The 18337-nt window shown below is 35.7% G+C and overlaps 2 protein-coding genes across 3 annotated transcripts in view; one reads left to right on the forward strand and one right to left on the reverse strand.

Annotated features, from left to right (window-relative positions):
* LOC100261289 (serine hydroxymethyltransferase, mitochondrial) overlaps positions 1-14949 on the forward strand; it is a 31773-nt gene extending 16824 nt beyond the window's left edge. Inside the window, exons 15-16 of one of the 2 annotated variants that reach the window (XM_059738590.1) lie at positions 138-291; positions 14694-14949. In XM_059738590.1, the coding sequence (XP_059594573.1) occupies positions 138-286 (149 nt within the window). In that variant the 3' untranslated portion in view covers positions 287-291; positions 14694-14949. The remainder of the gene's footprint in view (positions 1-137; positions 292-14693) is intronic. The other variant, XM_059738591.1, reaches the window with a different exon arrangement.
* LOC132254030 (uncharacterized) lies at positions 4823-5698 on the reverse strand. The gene has a single exon (XM_059737735.1). It carries the CDS (start codon positions 5696-5698, stop codon positions 4823-4825), a length of 876 nt encoding a protein of 291 aa, XP_059593718.1.
* Positions 14950-18337: the final 3388 nt, after the last annotated feature.

The following is an 18337-nucleotide window of genomic DNA, read 5'->3' on the forward strand; positions in this document are numbered from 1 at the left end:
AATTCTATAGTATATTTCTCTTGCTTAGTGAGCCAAGAGTCTATCTGATCACCACCACTTTAGCAAATATGTTTGTGACAACCTCCATGCTTGAATTTACTAATACAAGTTTTCTATGTTTGGTTCTTGCAACCCAGGGACAAAGTTGAAGGAATTCTTAGCCACAATGCAGTCTAGCCCTCACCTCCAATCTGAGATTGCAAAGCTTCGCCACGAGGTGGAAGAGTATGCAAAGCAATTCCCAACAATTGGATTTGAGAAAGAAACCATGAAGTACAAGAACTAATGTAGGTATGCTATTGCCAGATATATGCTTTGACCATCAGTAGTAATGGTTTATGGATTGTAAACAGCTAAAGTAGATGAGTTTGATAAGACAGCAATCACAACCCTTAAAGTAATGAATACTTGGGCATGGACTTGGAAACCTCTTATTTGCTAGTTTGAATGTGGGTTTGAACTGATCTCATTGCAAAATGGGTTAATTTTCTCAAATGTTAAAACCCATCTCACACATTTTGCCTTTTTTATTAGTACATCACACCTCTTTTTGCTGAAATGTGACCCATACAAAGCTTGATTTTCAAATACTATACTACTTACAGTTTAACCAGTCGTTTATGGAATTCTCTGTTTTATCAGGATATTGCTTCATTGGTATTATCAGAATCATATTTATGGGGTAGAAACCTTACAAATTTTCCTATTGCCTAAAGAAGTATCCTTTACAAAGTTTAGGCTTCAAAAGTTTGTTACCATTGACCATTTGACTGCTAATGTTTCCACACATACATGACAATATCACACTTAAAGGCATACATAGGCCATTGGTCTCTATAACTACCCTTGTTGTGTTTAGTTATGCACTTCACAATTGTTGAAAGAGAGAGAAAAAAAAAACCTTAATTATCATTCATATGATTAACTTCTTACAATAGAAAAATATATATACAAGGCTATTGATCGCTCATATTTTGTCGTTTGTTGGATCAAAACAAAATTTATAACCTAATTCACTATTCTATAGCAATTTGTACCCGATCAAAAAGTGGTTTTAGTACAAACTACTGTAGTATAGTGGTTTTTAGGTATCGTCCACAAGGATGGATTATTCTTGGTAATTAAGGCTTGAATGAGATGATAAGAAATGATTGTGATAAAATGAAATTGATTTGAAAATGCATGATAAAATTCCAAAATTACAATGTATTCAAATTGAGAGGAAAATGAAGTGTAAAAGAGAAGAAAATTAATAAGATGTGAGATTCTAGGAGTTAGGATTTTCTAGAGAGCAATTTCCATGGTGAATAGGTGTTAAGATCTAATTTTCATCAAGTTAGATTGAAAACCTAAATTTTCATCTAAACCGATTTTTGATTTAGCTTTAGGTCTAGATCTAATTTCTCTTCAAATTAGGTAATCTAATCCAAGAGATCAATTTGATTCATATATTCAATTCATCTTAAATTATCTTCCGATGATTCACACAATGCAACTATTCAATCTCATTAAATCTAGCATTAAGAATTTAATGATTCTACCTAGCTTGCATTGTAGTAATCATCCAAGACAATTTGAAGAGAAAAATCCTCAAATTTCAGTTAATCAATCAATTGGATCAAATTACCTTTGCAATTCAAGCTCAATTCTCTAATTCACCATAGATCTTGCCTCTAGATCCTCCCTCCTCCAAGAAAAACGAGATTTAGCCACTCATGCTTAGAGATTTGATCTCACAAGACATGTTTGGCTACCGAGAAAATAAGAGAAACTGAAGGAAAGTGGAGAATTGTATATAGAGAGAAGAAGTATGAAAAGTTATTACAATTAGAAAATGAATCAAAAGTTTTTAAATGAGTCAATCACGTTTCTATTTATAGGCCAAGGTCAAGTGGACACTTGGCATCATCTAAGAGGTCTTCCGGAGGCTTCTTCATCAAGGAATCTGGAGAAAATGCATTTTCGCATGAGCCCCTAGCAATCTCGCTTGATGGTGCGAAGTGGAAAATCCAACAGCTTCAATTTCGTTCTTCTGGAGCGTTTCGCATGACTGTGCGAAAATTTCGCATGGTCATGCGAAATCACTTTCTCATATTTTCCTTATGTGCTGCAGCCACCTCCTTTCTGTTTCATTTCGCATGACTGTGCGAAAATTTCGCATGGTCATGCGAAATCGAAAATCATGCTATTCCGGCTCCTCTTTACAATTTCTCTCATTTCTTCATGTTTAATCCATCTCCACCACCTTCAATTAAGCTCCAAAGCTTGGTCCAAGTGCATTTCATTGCTTCTTTCATTATGCATTTGGATCATCATCAACTTTATTTGTTTTCTTCAATTTGATTCATCTCTTTTGTCACAAATTTATCAAAAACATACCTTGAAATGACTCCAAAACTTCATAAAACTTGTTAGTAACTCTTGCAAGGGCAACAATATGTTAATTGAGTGTTTTAGGCATAATTACTACTCAAAAGATGTGAAACTCATGAGAATTATTATTTAAAATATGCTCTTTTTGAGTAGTAATCATTCCCCCCAACCAACACATTGCTAGTCCCTTAGCAATGGTATAACAAAAGGAAAGAAAAATAATACCAAACAAAAGAAATCATAAGTCACATAAGCAAATCATTTGAAAAAATATATTTAAAATTTCCATAGCATAAATGGTTGATAAACAAGCACACCCTACTATCCATAGGTATCAATAAAATCCCAACTTATTTACTATCTCTAATAGAAAGAATATCATGCAAGTCAAGGTATCAAAAACATATCCATCTTCATTTCCCAAACAATCTTTCCAAACAAGTCTTGAGTGTAATTAAGCTAGCTCCCGAATATAGTACTCAAAACTAATCCTCTCCCCAACCTAACTCAAATTATCTCAAACAACAAAAATCACTCTCTCATAAGTCAAGAACGCACCTATCTTTATTTATTTATTTTTTTTTCAAAGGACTTATTGTAGGAGTGCAATGCTAAAGGTATCTCCAAGTATATGGTCCATGTAGCGGGGATTCATCGATGACTCCCAACCATAAGGCATAGGGCATCAAGTTTATAGGACTATTTAACTAGCCACTAACTTCTCGGACTTCACCCTGGACTCCTCAAATTAGGATCCAATACCTTAGCACCTACAATTGAGTTCATACCCCACCTATCCACCCATGTAACAAGCATTGAGGTCGGTGGCTCCCAACCAAAATGGCTTAGGGCACCAGGCTTTAAAGACCTTTGGGCCATATACCCCTCGGACCTTGCTCAGGTTTCAAGGCAAGCATAACTCAACCTTTCTATTCATCAACTTTTTTTTTTTTTTTTTTTTTTCAATTGGGCACATTGGCCTCTTTTTAAGGTGTCTCAACTCAATTCAAGAGTAATCAATGTTACAAGATAATTAGGTCCAAGTCTTAAGGTTAGAATAGTTTTTCATCTTATATCCGGGGTCTAGAGTGCACAGTATGTGTCAAGACTCAAATAGAAATGACCCTTTGGAAAATGAAGACTTCAAAGTCAAATCAACTTTAATTTACATAACCAATCTTCTAAGATCAAGCAAATAAGCTAGTACTCTAAATCAACTTTTTTCAAGTTAGGTTTGCTCATTTATCAATCATAAATGTTATAGTCATCTCAAAAAAAATCTCACCAAATAAGTCACAAATGTGATTTATGAAAAAAAAAAATTATAGAAAAACTAATAAAACTAATAACATATTTCCTTCTCTTCATTTTTAACCCTCCCCCCAACCTAACTTGTACATTGTCCTCAATGTGTAATGAAAATATACAAAGAAAGGAAGGGAAGATACCTCAATCTTTCATGAATTTCAGCTTCAATAGCTAAAACAAAAATAAGATCACACATGAGAATTGTCGGATATAAATGACATAAGAGAAGAAAATATGAAAACAAATCTATTAAAAACCAAAAAAAACTATGTTAGAAACACAATGTATGGAGTAAAATCAAGGTATAGATGATGACAATGTTCAAAGAAAACATGATTTCAATGATAAGTCAATGATTCTCATGGAGTTTTTGAAAATTTCACACAAGTGTGCAAACTAGACAAGAAGGTGAAGTGTGTTGCAACCACTTTCTTCTTTTGAAATAATTTGGCACAATCATGCGGAAATTTGCATGTACATGCGAATTGGTCAAGAGAGTTTTATCTTATTATAGCCTTCAGGATAATTTTCGCATAGTCATGCGAAAATTCGCATGTTGATGCGAAATGGTCCAGATGCATGAAATTTCTGCAGTCATCCACATTAGTTTCGAATAATCATGCAAAAATTTCGCATGAGTGTGCGAAGTGGTCCAGATGGCTCATTTTACTGCAGTCTTTAAGATGGATTTCGCATAGTCATGCGAAATGTTCGCACGGTCATGCGAAATGGTCCAGAGGGTTAAAAAAATTTGCACTACCCTTATTAGTTTTGCACAGTCATGCGAGAATTTCGCATGATCATGCCAACTGGGACAGAGACTCGTTTTGCACATTTTTGAAGTTATAAAAACTCCTTTATTTTAGCATGAAGACTCCCCTGTTTTGGCATGAAGACTCCCCTATTTTGGCATGAAGACGCAAATTGGTGATGGGCCATTAAAACTCCTTTTTCCTTTGCTTCATGGATTCCATCCATCCGGAAAGTCCTTCAAAACACAAATCAAAGAATTGAGATGGATTTATTTAATGGAAACTAAAAGAAAAAAAAAATCAAAATTCAAAGGAAAGCAGAGAAATGAGAAACCATTGGGCTAGCTAGCCATTGACATGACTAAGCCCATTAACATTTGTATCAATACTCAATTTGGATATGGCTTGCAAACAATGAATGGACCAACTCCTTGGTACTTAAGCTTTCCCGGAAAAATATATGGCTTGAAATAGCCTTCTTTGAACTTGTTCTTTTGAATAAGTTGGTCATGCCATTCCTTGAGCTTCTTTTTCATGGTCTTTGGATTATTGTGCACACCATGCTTCATGGTTTTCACTTTCTTGAAGCTGAAAGACCATTTCATTAACTTCAAAGGTTGAATTTCTTCATTGATCCTCCAAACTTCAATCCATTCATTGGAAATTATATCACCAAGTTTTGAAAAATTATCTTCAACCTTTTCTTTCACTAGCTCTTCCATAGGCAATTCAATCAAATAAGCCTCCTTAAGTTCCTCCTCCTCTTTGGTACCATGCTTCTTATATGAATGAAAAATGTTCAGCTCAATTGTCATGTTACCAAAGGTAAGTTGCATCACTCCACTTCGACAATTAATCAATGCATTTGCTGTGGCAAGGAAAGGTCGGCCAAGTATAATAGGAACATGGTTGAGTCCACTAGTTCCTTGTTCCGTATCAAGCACCACAAAATCAACCGGATAATAGAAGTTATCAATTTGGATCAACACATCTTCAATAATTCCTCTTGGAAACTTAACCGATCTATCCGCCAATGAAAGTGTGATGGAAGTAGACTTTAATTCTCCAAGCCCCAATTGCTTATATACCGAGTAGGGAAGAAGATTCACACTTGCCCCCAAGTCTAAAAGTGCTCTTTTTACAAAAGTGTTGCCAATATTCACCGAGATAGTTGGACATCCCGGATCCTTATACTTGATTGGAGTCTTGCATTGGATGATTGCACTAACTTGTTCAGTCAAGAAAGCTTTCTTTTTCAAATGCATCCCTCTTTTTATGGTACACAAATCCTTAAGAAACTTGGCATAGGTTGGAACTTGTCTTATCATGTCAAGGAGTGGTATATTGACTTTGACTTGCTTGAGAACTTCAAAAATTTCTGGAGCATTATTTACCACTTTCTTGGATTGAAGAGCTTTGGGAAAAGGTGGAGCTAAGAGCATATCTTTCTTCTTAACCTCTTCTTTAACAATCTCATCTTCCTTTGATCTATCATCCTCATTCACCTCTTTCCCTTTTTCTTGTTCTTTCACATTTTCCTTTTGTTCCTCTCCTTTATTCTCTTTTGGTTTTGGCATAGGTTGATCAACTTGCTTACCACCTCTTAAGGTAATGACTGCTTTGACTTCACCTTTCTCAATAGAACTTTCACTTGTCTCTCCAGTTTCATGGATTCCACTTGGATTTTGTTGGGGTTGTGAAGAGAATTTTCCTTTTTCTTGCACCGTATGCATGCTTGTGAGTTTAGAAATAGCAAGCTGCATATTATCAATCCTTTGTGTGAGATTGGTTTGCAAGCTATCAAATTTCTGATTGAAAGATGTCTCCACATGATCTATCCTTTGGTTTACTTGAATATTGATATTCTTTTGATCACCAATAAAATCACCCAAAATTTTACTCAAGTTTACAATAGCTTGCTCAACCAAAGAAACTTGTTGTGGAGAGTCTTCCATGAATTGTTGGCTTTGTGAGTGTTGCCTTGAAGAAAATTGCTCTTGTTCATAATTCCATGACATGTTTGGATGATTCTCAACAAGTGTTTCCCCCATGGCTGGTATTGTAGGATAATCACTCACTTCATGTTCTATAGATTGATAACTAGAACATTGCTCCATGTAAATTGGATTATCATATATTGCATTCACCTCGTGAAATCCCTTAGCTTCAAGTTCCTCTAGCCTTTTTGTCAAAGCTATCATTTTAGCTTGTAGATCAACATCTTCATTCAACATATACATTCTTCCTTTTGAATTGCTTTGAGACTTGGACTTGTGTAAATCCCTTTCATGTGGCTCATCCCATGACCTTGATATTTCAGCCACATAATTCAAAAATTCAAAAGCTTCATCAGGACTTTTGCTCATAAAGTCACCTCCACACATGGTTTCTAGCAATTGCTTCATAGTTGGCGACATGCCCTCATAGAAGTAACTCACCAACATCCATGTGTCAAAACCATGATGAGGACAAGCACTGACTACTTCCATATATCTTTCCCAACAAGCATAAAATTTTTCATTGTCCAATGCCACAAAGTTGGTAATTTGCCTCTTCAAGCCACTTGTGCGATGTATGGGGAAAAATTTCTTCAAGAAGGTTGTTTGTAGTTCCAACCATGACCTTATGCTTTGGGGCCTCAATGAGTTGAACCACAACTTAGCCTTATCCTTCAATGTGAATGGAAAAAGCTTCAATCTCATAAGCTCTATGGATGCAGTCCCTTCTTGAAAAGTATGACAAACTTCTTCAAAATCCTTGATGTGAGTATAAGGATTCTCATTCTCCATTCCATGAAATTGAGGTAGAAGGGGTACCAAGTGAGTTTTTATCACAATAGGCTCATTAGGAAGAACTATACATGATCCCAGGCCTATCATTTGAGGATGCATATATTCTCTCATTGATCTAGACATGTGAGAATTGCCATTGTTTGGTCCTTGTTGAGTTTGTTGATTTTCCCCTTGATTTTCCATTTCCTCAACAATTGGATCACAAACCAAAAATGATTAGCAATATAAGTCCTTTTCAATCTCTCCCTTGAGTTTTATTCTCAATGTAGCATGCAATGGAGAGCCTACAAAACAAGCTAAGAGAAACCAAAACAAAACAAAAAGAACAAAAGAGAAAAATAAAAGATAAAAAAAATGGAATAAAAAAAAATGGAGAATCGGTAAAGAGAACTTCACCAATCTTGTGATGTGGATCACAAGGGTTAATCCTCACCAAAGAAAATGCCTCAATCACCTTGGCACCATCCCCGACAACGGCGCCATTTTTGATCGCTCAGATTTTGTCGTTTGTTGGATCAAAACAAAATTTATAACCTAATTCACTATTCTATAGCAATTTGTACCCGATCAAAAAGTGGTTTTAGTACAAACTACTGTAGTATAGTGGTTTTTAGGTATCGTCCACAAGGATGGATTATTCTTGGTAATTAAGGCTTGAATGAGATGATAAGAAATGATTGTGATAAAATGAAATTGATTTGAAAATGCATGATAAAATTCCAAAATTACAATGTATTCAAATTGAGAGGAAAATGAAGTGTAAAAGAGAAGAAAATTAATAAGATGTGAGATTCTAGGAGTTAGGATTTTCTAGAGAGCAATTTCCATGGTGAATAGGTGTTAAGATCTAATTTTCATCAAGTTAGATTGAAAACCTAAATTTTCATCTAAACCGATTTTTGATTTAGCTTTAGGTCTAGATCTAATTTCTCTTCAAATTAGGTAATCTAATCCAAGAGATCAATTTGATTCATATATTCAATTCATCTTAAATTATCTTCCGATGATTCACACAATGCAACTATTCAATCTCATTAAATCTAGCATTAAGAATTTAATGATTCTACCTAGCTTGCATTGTAGTAATCATCCAAGACAATTTGAAGAGAAAAATCCTCAAATTTCAGTTAATCAATCAATTGGATCAAATTACCTTTGCAATTCAAGCTCAATTCTCTAATTCACCATAGATCTTGCCTCTAGATCCTCCCTCCTCCAAGAAAAACGAGATTTAGCCACTCATGCTTGGAGATTTGATCTCACAAGACATGTTTGGCTACCGAGAAAATAAGAGAAACTGAAGGAAAGTGGAGAATTGTATATAGAGAGAAGAAGTATGAAAAGTTATTACAATTAGAAAATGAATCAAAAGTTTTTAAATGAGTCAATCACGTTTCTATTTATAGGCCAAGGTCAAGTGGACACTTGGCATCATCTAAGAGGTCTTCCGGAGGCTTCTTCATCAAGGAATCTGGAGAAAATGCATTTTCGCATGAGCCCCTAGCAATCTCGCATGATGGTGCGAAGTGGAAAATCCAACAGCTTCAATTTCGTTCTTCTGGAGCGTTTCGCATGACTGTGCGAAAATTTCGCATGGTCATGCGAAATCACTTTCTCATATTTTCCTTATGTGCTGCAGCCACCTCCTTTCTGTTTCATTTCGCATGACTGTGCGAAAATTTCGCATGGTCATGCGAAATCGAAAATCATGCTATTCCGGCTCCTCTTTACAATTTCTCTCATTTCTTCATGTTTAATCCATCTCCACCACCTTCAATTAAGCTCCAAAGCTTGGTCCAAGTGCATTTCATTGCTTCTTTCATTATGCATTTGGATCATCATCAACTTTATTTGTTTTCTTCAATTTGATTCATCTCTTTTGTCACAAATTTATCAAAAACATACCTTGAAATGACTCCAAAACTTCATAAAACTTGTTAGTAACTCTTGCAAGGGCAACAATATGTTAATTGAGTGTTTTAGGCATAATTACTACTCAAAAGATGTGAAACTCATGAGAATTATTATTTAAAATATGCTCTTTTTGAGTAGTAATCAGCTATGTTGAACTAACTACCATATATGTGACCTATATTAAGAAAGGAAAGAAAGATTGTACACTATAAATACATTATATTCAACACTCCTCCTCAAGCTAGAGCATGTATGTTATATGCACCAAGCTTGTTACAAATATATTTAATCCTAGGACTTCTAAGAGATTTAGTGAAGATGTCTTGTAGTTGATCATTTGAATTAACAAAACTTGTAGCAACACACCCTAATGTGATATTCTTTCTAATGAAGTGACAGTCAACTTCAATATGCTTGGTCCTTTCATGAAAAACTGGATTGGATGCAATATGTAATGCAGCATGTTTGTCACAGACTAGCTTTATCTGTTCATCTTTTCCAAATCTCAATTTCTGAAGGAGTTGCCTCAACCATATGAGTTCACATGTTGCCAAAGCCATAACTCGATACTCAGTTTCGGCGCTTGATCTGACCACTACATCTTGTTTCTTACTCTTCTAGGATATTAAGTTACCTCCAATAAAAACACAATACCCTGAGGTGGAACGCCTATCTAAGGGTGAACTAGCCCAGTCTGCATCTGTGTAACCAACAATTTGGGTATGGCCCCTATCTTCATACAACATACCTTGGCCTAGTGTTCCTTTAATATATCGAAGAATGCGGATCACAACATCCCAATGGTTGTCACATGGTGACTGTAAAACTTGACTAACCACACTCACAGGAAAAGAGATGTTTAGCCAAGTGATGGTGAGGTAGTTCAGTTTGCCTACAAGTCGTCGATATCTCCCAGAATCTCTTAGAGGCTCCCCCTGTCCTGGTACAAGTTTGATATTTGGATCCATATGAGTGTCAATAGGTTTACATTCTAACATACATGTTTCTTCCAAGATGTCTAAGGCATACTTCCTTTGTGACATAACCACACTTGAACTGGACTGAGCTATTTCAAATCCCAAAAAGTACTTGAGTTTGCCCAAGTCTTTGGTTTGAAAGTGGTTGAAAAAGTGTTGCTTTAGTTTTTGGATACCTTCCTGATCACTGCCTGTAATGACAATGTCATCCACATAAACTACCAAATAGATGCACTGGCTCGAAGAGTTATGATGATAGAAAACTGAATGATCTGCTTCATTTCGAAGCATTCCAAACTCTTGAACAACTGAACTAAAACGCTCAAACCATGCTCGAGGAGACTGTTTCAAGCCATATAGAGAGTGGCGTAACTTGCACACTAAACCAGACTCTCCCTTAGCAACAAAACCAGGTGGTTGCTCCATATACACTTCCTTAAGAAGTTCACCATGAAGAAAAGCATTCTTAATATCCAACTAATAAAGAGGTCAATGACATATAGCTGCCATGGAGAGAAATAAGCAAGCAGAAGCAATCTTGGCAACAGGAGAGAAGGTGTCACCATAGTCACAACCATAAATCTAAGTATAACCTTTAGCAACCAAGCGGGCCTTAAGGCGATCAACCTGACCATCAGGACCAACATTAATAGTGTAGACCCAACGACATCCAACTGTAGATTTACCAAGAGGTAAAGAAACAAGATCCCATGTGCCATTGGAGTGCAGAGCAACCATTTCATCAACCATTGCCTGTCGCCACCCAGGATGAGAAAGTGTCTCACTAGTGCTCTTAGGAAAAGAAACAGAGGATAAAGTAGAGACAACGACAGAATAGGATGAAGATAATCGATGGTAACTCAAAAAATTATAAATAGGATGACGATTACAAGTAGAGCGATTACCTTTCTGAAGAGCAATAAGCAAATGGTCAGTAAATGATAGGGTCGGGGTAGGATAAATCGGTGGAACAGAAGGTGAGTCATTAGGTGCCTTAGCTGAAAAGAGAGTAGGAGCAACAACATGATGTCGATGATAATAAGCCTGAAGAGGACGAGATAGCGCATTTGAAAGGGGGGATAGATAGGGAAGTGGCAATACTTCAGAAATTCAGAGGATGATAAGAATGGAGAGTCCTCAAAGAATGTGCCATAAGCGGAGAGAAAATAGCGATGAATGTCAAAGGAATAACAACAATAACCCTTCTGAAGTTGAGAGTATCCCAAGAAGATGCATTTCGTAGCCTTGGCAGAGAGTTTGTCCTGTCCAGGTGTGAGAGTATGAACAAAACAAGTACAACCAAAGACACGAGGAATAAGGAAATAAAGAGGTTGGGTAGGAAAAAGAAGGGAATGAGGGATTTGGTCATGTAATATAGATGAGGGCATATGATTAATCAAGTAATAGGTTGTAAGAACAACATCCCCCCAAAAATGAAAAAGAACATGACTATGGAGAAGGAGGGTACAAGTTGTCTCAACAAGATGTCGATTTTTACGTTCAGCAACTCCATTTTGTTGAGGAGTATGAGTACAAGATGACTAATGGAGGATCCCATGTTGGGACATAAAAGAAGTAAAGGGTGTAGAAAAATATTCCTAAGCATTGTCACTGCGTAACACTCGAATAGAAACATTGAATTGTGTTTGGATTTCAGCATAAAATTTTTGGAAAATAGATAATAACTCAGTTTGATTTTTCATTAAAAATAATCAAATACATCTTGAATAGTCATCAATGAAAGTGACAAAATACTGAAATCCTAAAGTAGACGCGATCCGACACGGACCCCAAACATCAGTGTGGACAAGTTCAAAAGGAGACTTTGCCCGATTATTCAAACGTTTTGGAAACGAGACACGAGTATGTTTCCCAAGTTGACACAACTCATACACAAGCGACGACAAAGTGGAAAAATGAGAGACCATCTTCTGGAACTTGGAGAGATTAGGATGACTCAGACGATTGTGAATGAAAAGAGGAGCATCGATGGAAATGCAAGCTGCAGGAAATGAAGGTGATGTGAGGTGATAGAGGCCTTGAGACTCACGCCCTATGCCAATCGTCTTCTCTGTACTCCAGTCCTGCAATATCACAGATTTATCAGAAAAAGTGATAGAACAGTTAAGAGTGCAAGTTATTTTGCTGATGGAAATAATATTAAAAGAACACTCAGGGGCATAAAGGACAGAATGGAGAGGTAGAGAAGGGATAGGATGAGCCAAACCAATATCTTTAGCCATAATTTGGGAACCATTAGTTAAAGTAACAGTAGGTAAGACAGATGTAGTAGTAATAGAGGAGAAAATGTGTTTATTACCAGAGATATGATCGGATGCTCCAAAATCTAGAATCCATGGGCCAAGAGAAGGAGACTGAGTAAAGCAGACAGAGACATTACTGGTCTGGGCAACAAAAGCAACAAAAACTGATGTGGCTGCCTGATATCGAAGATAAGCATCATAATCACTACCAGTAAGGGTGATACTTTGAGATGTGGAGCTCGTAGCGAAGTCAGGTCGAGATAGTAGAGGATCAGATGACTGAGCAATGTGGGCAGTGCGAGGAAGTCGTCTATGTAACTGATAGCAACGATCTCGAGTGTGACCAAGCTTATTACAATAGGTGCACTGAGGACGTTGTCCTCGACTCCAATTGTCACTACGTCCTCCTCGAGAGTTAGTCTGAGAGGCTAACATATATGAATCTGAAGGACCATCAGTTGACAAGGTCTGAGTAGAGGAGAGGAGTAAGAGACGAGCGAACACATCATCCAATGATGGTGCTGATGGACTAGTAAGAATTTGATCTCGGACATACTCAAGATCTAGACGGAGGCCAATGAGGGTTAACACCATAAAGAACTTGTCAGTCTGTATTTGTTGAGCTTCAGCACCATTAGTGAAGGGTATCAAAGTTAAGAACTCCTCCTTAAGAGACGCAATCCGGCCAATATAAGTAGACAGATCCATGTCCTGTTGTCTCACATGAACAATATCAGAAATCACCTTATAAAATCATTGAATATCATTCGTGTATAATCCTTTAGTCTGAGTCCAAAATTTAAAGTAGGTTTTGTAGGCACGAAGATGATGTAAAATTTTGAGATCAACAGATTGCCAAAATACGTTGCATAATTGTGCATCGATTTTCTTCCATTGCACTTTGTCAACATCAGGTTAGCATCCTCAGGTGTAACAAGATGATCCTCATAACCTTGTCCCATAAATCAGAGTTCCACGGACGCTGACCAGGAGAGATAATTCTCGCTACCAATCAATTTTTTCGATGTGATAGTAGGAAATCCAGAGATGACGGATGTAAAAATAGGATTTTTAGTCACCATATCCACTACACCTAAGATTGAATCACATTTGGATCGAAGAGAGCCCTAAAGGGAGGTCGGATCACAGTTGTGGAAGAAAAACCTGGTATGTTGGGACCCAAACAAAGGAGAAAGTGATTGGAGATGAAGAAGAGGCCTTCCCAAGGCACACATAGTCTCGGCCAAGGAAGGGAGTTGTTGTCGAAGGCCGAAGGAGGCTGAAATGCCAAAAAAATGGAGAAGCAGGGTTCAGAGAGGACTGACGGAGGCTTAAAAGTGCAAGACTGCGCTAGACTAGCCTGTTGGTAGAAGCTCGCACCAGAAAATGGGCCACGCTCCCTCACATGCTAGTGCATGGGATTCAGGCCGCCAGAGAAAAACGACACGTGAGAGACACGTGGATCGGTTTTTGGCTCCGATGCCTTGAGAAAAGTTGCAGATCTCCTCTTTGCACTCCTGATGATATGGTTAGTGTAAAAAAATATCGCCGAAAAAAAAAAGTCGCTGAAAAGCTTTGGGAGATGGAAAATGTGATCAGAATGAAACACGGTCATTGGACGGATTCCCGGAATTAATTACACGGGTAAACCAGAAAGAATAAAGTTTTCTCCCTTGGCTTTGATACCATGTTGAAAGAGAGAAAGAGAGAGAAAACCTTAATTCTCATTCATATGATTAACTTCTTACAATAGAGAAATATATATACAAGACTAGGTTGAACTAACTACCATATATGTGACCTATATTAAGAAAGGAAATAAAAATTGTACACTATAAATACATTATATTCAACAACAATATATGTGCTTACTAGCTACCTGTGTGAGAATATGCATGGGAAAATTCTTTTAGATGGACAACTCAAAAAAAGTCATGTGGTGTAAATGCGATTTTCTGTTCTAGAATTCAAAATGTGTAACTCATACCATGATAAGGAAAATAATAATTTGTAGTTAGTTTCAAGTCAAATGAACCATTTATAGATCATTTGTGCATTGAGGATGCTAGTTCTCAAACTACTACAAGACATTTTTTAACAAGGTGGAGTCTCAAGGAGAATTTTTTTTTTCCCTTAATCAGCGTTATGGAGAAGTATCTATCTTTTCTAAAAATAATCATAAAAATGTGGTTGCAGTTTATATTGCTTCTTGTTTGGACCTCCTATTCTGCGGCTTGCAAAGCATGTGATAAACTATTTCTCATTCCAATTTACTATTCTTTTTATTTGAGTGTTGATTATTTAGTTGTGTAGAACATGCACTTTGAGCATAAGCCAAATGATGTTCCAAGTAAATGCAAGTGAATGAGAGATGATGCATCTATGAGCTATATAGATCAACAATGCAGATGAAGATCTTTTATATGAATTCAGTAGAACCTTGATATGAATCTTCATTGAAAAGCTGTGTATATTTTATATATACGTATTAGTAGGAGGCTCTTTAAAGTTTAAAGTAATAAACTTGTCTTACTTTTGATCTAAGAAAGACAAGTTTTCTTTTTCACAATGGTGTAAATGGTGTTATTGACTCTGGCTTTGAAGTCTCAAATGGATTTCTATTTCCTAACTGGAATAGAATTTAGTGTCGTTTCTTTTTCTACATCACAACACAAAGAACCTTTATAAATTCTTTTTTTAAGCGAAAAAAAAAAACCTTAACAAATGTAATTATTCTCTTTTTTTTTTTTTTCCTGAATCTCTTAAGGGATGGAATAATATGTATGTACGGATTTTTAAAATCAGAAACTTCTATATAAAAATAGAACATCTTATACAAAAAGTAGAGACTTAGTTTGTGTCTTTAAAAATTTAAAATTTAAAGTGGTAAAATTTTTTTGAGACTTCAATTTTATAAACAATTTTAAAACTATTACTTTTTCAATATAAACTTCTGTGATAGTTGTAACTTATTTAAAAGTTACTACTTTTTTTATATTTTAAAAATGGAATACATAAAGTACACATAAATGAGTCTTAAATGTTTGTTTAAGAACTAAAAAGTTTAGACTTAGACCTAATTTAAACTTCATTCATCATTTGATAATTTAGATTTTGGATGAAAAAAAAATTAGGTTTTCAGGTGCAACTTAAGTTATAGCACTTAGGTTGATCTTGATTGATAAATTTTTTTGAAAACCCTAAGATCAACCTAACTTGAGTACCCTTGTTTACGTTGAGTTCTAAGCCCAAAATTGGAATGTCGAGCCTCTAATATTGAATCATTTGAATTAGAAATCAACAATTATTTTGTTATCATTGAGTTTATTTAAACAATCATGCATTCAAAACAATTCTTAATATTTTCATTTTAAGAAATTAGATAAAAAAATTATTTTAGTTTCGTTTCAATAATTTCCATAGTCAGTTCCCAAGGATGATACCCAAAGTACTACGAAAGCCATAGTGATTATTTTTCTTATTTTTCTTACTCAGAGCTACTACATTGAAAGGCTTAAGTGCTTTGGATAGTAGTGAATCACAACTGGTGCTTGTTAGGGAGATTGACTTTGCTTATGCCAAGTGTTTTCTTATCTCAATCTACATATTGGCCCATCACATGTCAAGCCCTCATTAGTAGCCCTTTGTGTGGGCTTGCCCTAATGCCAAGGTGTCTTCCTTGCTTGGGCTAACCATAATGTTAAGGAATCCTCCATGTGTCATGTATAGTATCAACCCATGTGTTTTGTTAAGTCCACAAGTATAACCCACTCAAATGTCTAGTCGGTCCTTGTACATGTGTTGCCCATTTTTTATGTCTTTGCAACTCATGCATCCCAAGCCTTCTCTTAGGCCACATGCTTGTAAAGTGCCTCAATATTAAGTGTATGTGGCAATTCAATTGATCTATTCGACTCGAGGCAACCATGCTCATCTGTGTGCCACAATCACACCTTGTGTCATTGCCCTCATGGGTTCTGCTACACACTATGGCATTGCACCTCTGTATGTGTATTAGCAAGGTTCATCTATACACCTAGGCTCATGTATGAGGTCCCTCATGTTGTGTTGTTGGTGTGGGTCAACTTGAGCTACTATCACTACCTTGGAGTCTTGTATGCACATCCTCCCCCCTTAAAGAACATTTTAAGCCATTTCCAAAGTGTTTGGAGGCAACATCATAGGTGTTTAAGTAGGCATAATGAATCCCCTAAACCAAATAGAAAATTTGAAAAATCAAAATTCCACTTAGAAACCCCATCTCAAGGTTTTCTTTTCTAAGGAAATATACCACCAATCCAAAATCCCATGCTTGAATTTTGACTATGTTGAGGGGTATCATGTGTTAGCTCGTGTGTTTTGTGTTGCCCTCATATGCTAGCAACATGTATTGCACCTTAAGCCAGCACCAAGCCTCCACATGATCCCTTGTAAGCTTTGATTATTACCTTAGTTTACTCAATAACACACTCATAGGTGCATGGTGCTACCCTATTTGGTGCCTCATTGTCTAATCCAAGGGGCTAACAACAAGCTATGCTCTTCATTATCAAGTTCATTATAGTTATGATTCTACAACATTTTAAAGACGGGTATTTTTATGGAACCAAATATATTGACTTTTCTTAGAATAGATTTAGATATGTTTTTAGTGGGAGTGACTTATCTTAAAGATTGACTTTTCACTTAGACATTGAATTTGATGATGATGGTTGTACACTTAATTAACTTGCCTATGAAAATGATTTTTCCTAAAGTAGCTTTCATTATGATAAGAGAATAAACTAAAATAAAATAGTGTATTAATTTTATCTTACATGCGTCAAACAAGGACAATAACATTAGTCTGAGTGGGACACCTACCTAAAGTAAGCTATCATTTATAGGAATAAGATACCATTTTATGATTAAAAGTACTTTAGTAAGAACATTACCTTTTAATTTATGCTAAAGTTTATCTATACCATATGAATGCTAATGATTAATAAGTGTGCATGTTTATTCATTTTAGGAAAAATGTATTTGTTCGGTCCTCTTGTTGTTATTCTCACTCAAAATAAATTAAGTAGACCTAATTATGTGGATTGGAAGAGAAACTAGAATAGGTTACAATTAGTTTGCACATGAGGACTCATCTTAGAAATCATAGATGAATATCAAAAGTGAAAATAAGTTGTTGAGATGACTATCTGTTATGATTATTCAACAATGTGTTGCAACAACACGCATCTTATGCCATTATCCATGTTATGCCTATGAATTTTCCAGAGATGTTTGATGATAAAGGAAGATTAGTTAAACTAGTTGTTCTAAAGACTATTATAAATACTAAATGACTGAAGAAACTCCTATTAAAGATCATATGATTAAAATGATTACATTCTTTAATGATATATAGATCTTTAGAACAGAAATCAACGAGGAAACCAAAGTCAATGTGGTACTTGAGACTTTGCAAAATCCTACAAGAAGTTCAAGTTGAATTTGTGTTTTCTTTTTTGTTTACTTCTTTGCATTTAGTTTTGGCATAACTTTTAGTATTATTGGTATGACTTTGGTATTTGGTCTTAATTTCACTAATGATGGCATATATGATTCTTTTTGTTAAGAGTAAAATTTGCATATTGAATTCAAATTCTACAAGCTTATCTTTTTAGAAAAATTGGTAGTTCAATATGATATTAGAGTTCGGTTTGATAGATAGTCATGCATTCGAGCTACCTCTCTACAATTCCTGTCTCTTTATGTCTCTCCACTTGTGGGTATGGGTCGCATGTGAGAAAGTGTATTAAGTAAAATAAAATTGATTTTAATGATTATTATGTATATTAACTTACATGAAAATGACATATATAACATAACGTAGAAACCAATTTGGTTAGTACCAATATTTTCCTTATCTTTATGATTAAAAAAAGACATTGATATGGACAAATATTTCAAGATTTTTTACTAAA

This window comes from Vitis vinifera, chromosome 7 (assembly GCF_030704535.1).
Source record: "Vitis vinifera cultivar Pinot Noir 40024 chromosome 7, ASM3070453v1".
Taxonomy (NCBI): domain Eukaryota; kingdom Viridiplantae; phylum Streptophyta; class Magnoliopsida; order Vitales; family Vitaceae; genus Vitis; species Vitis vinifera.

Bases quoted from the DNA above. Each gene is read 5' to 3' on its own strand.
- LOC132254030 (XM_059737735.1), bottom strand. From the start codon at position 5,698: ATGCATTTGAAAAAGAAAGCTTTCTTGACTGAACAAGTTAGTGCAATC.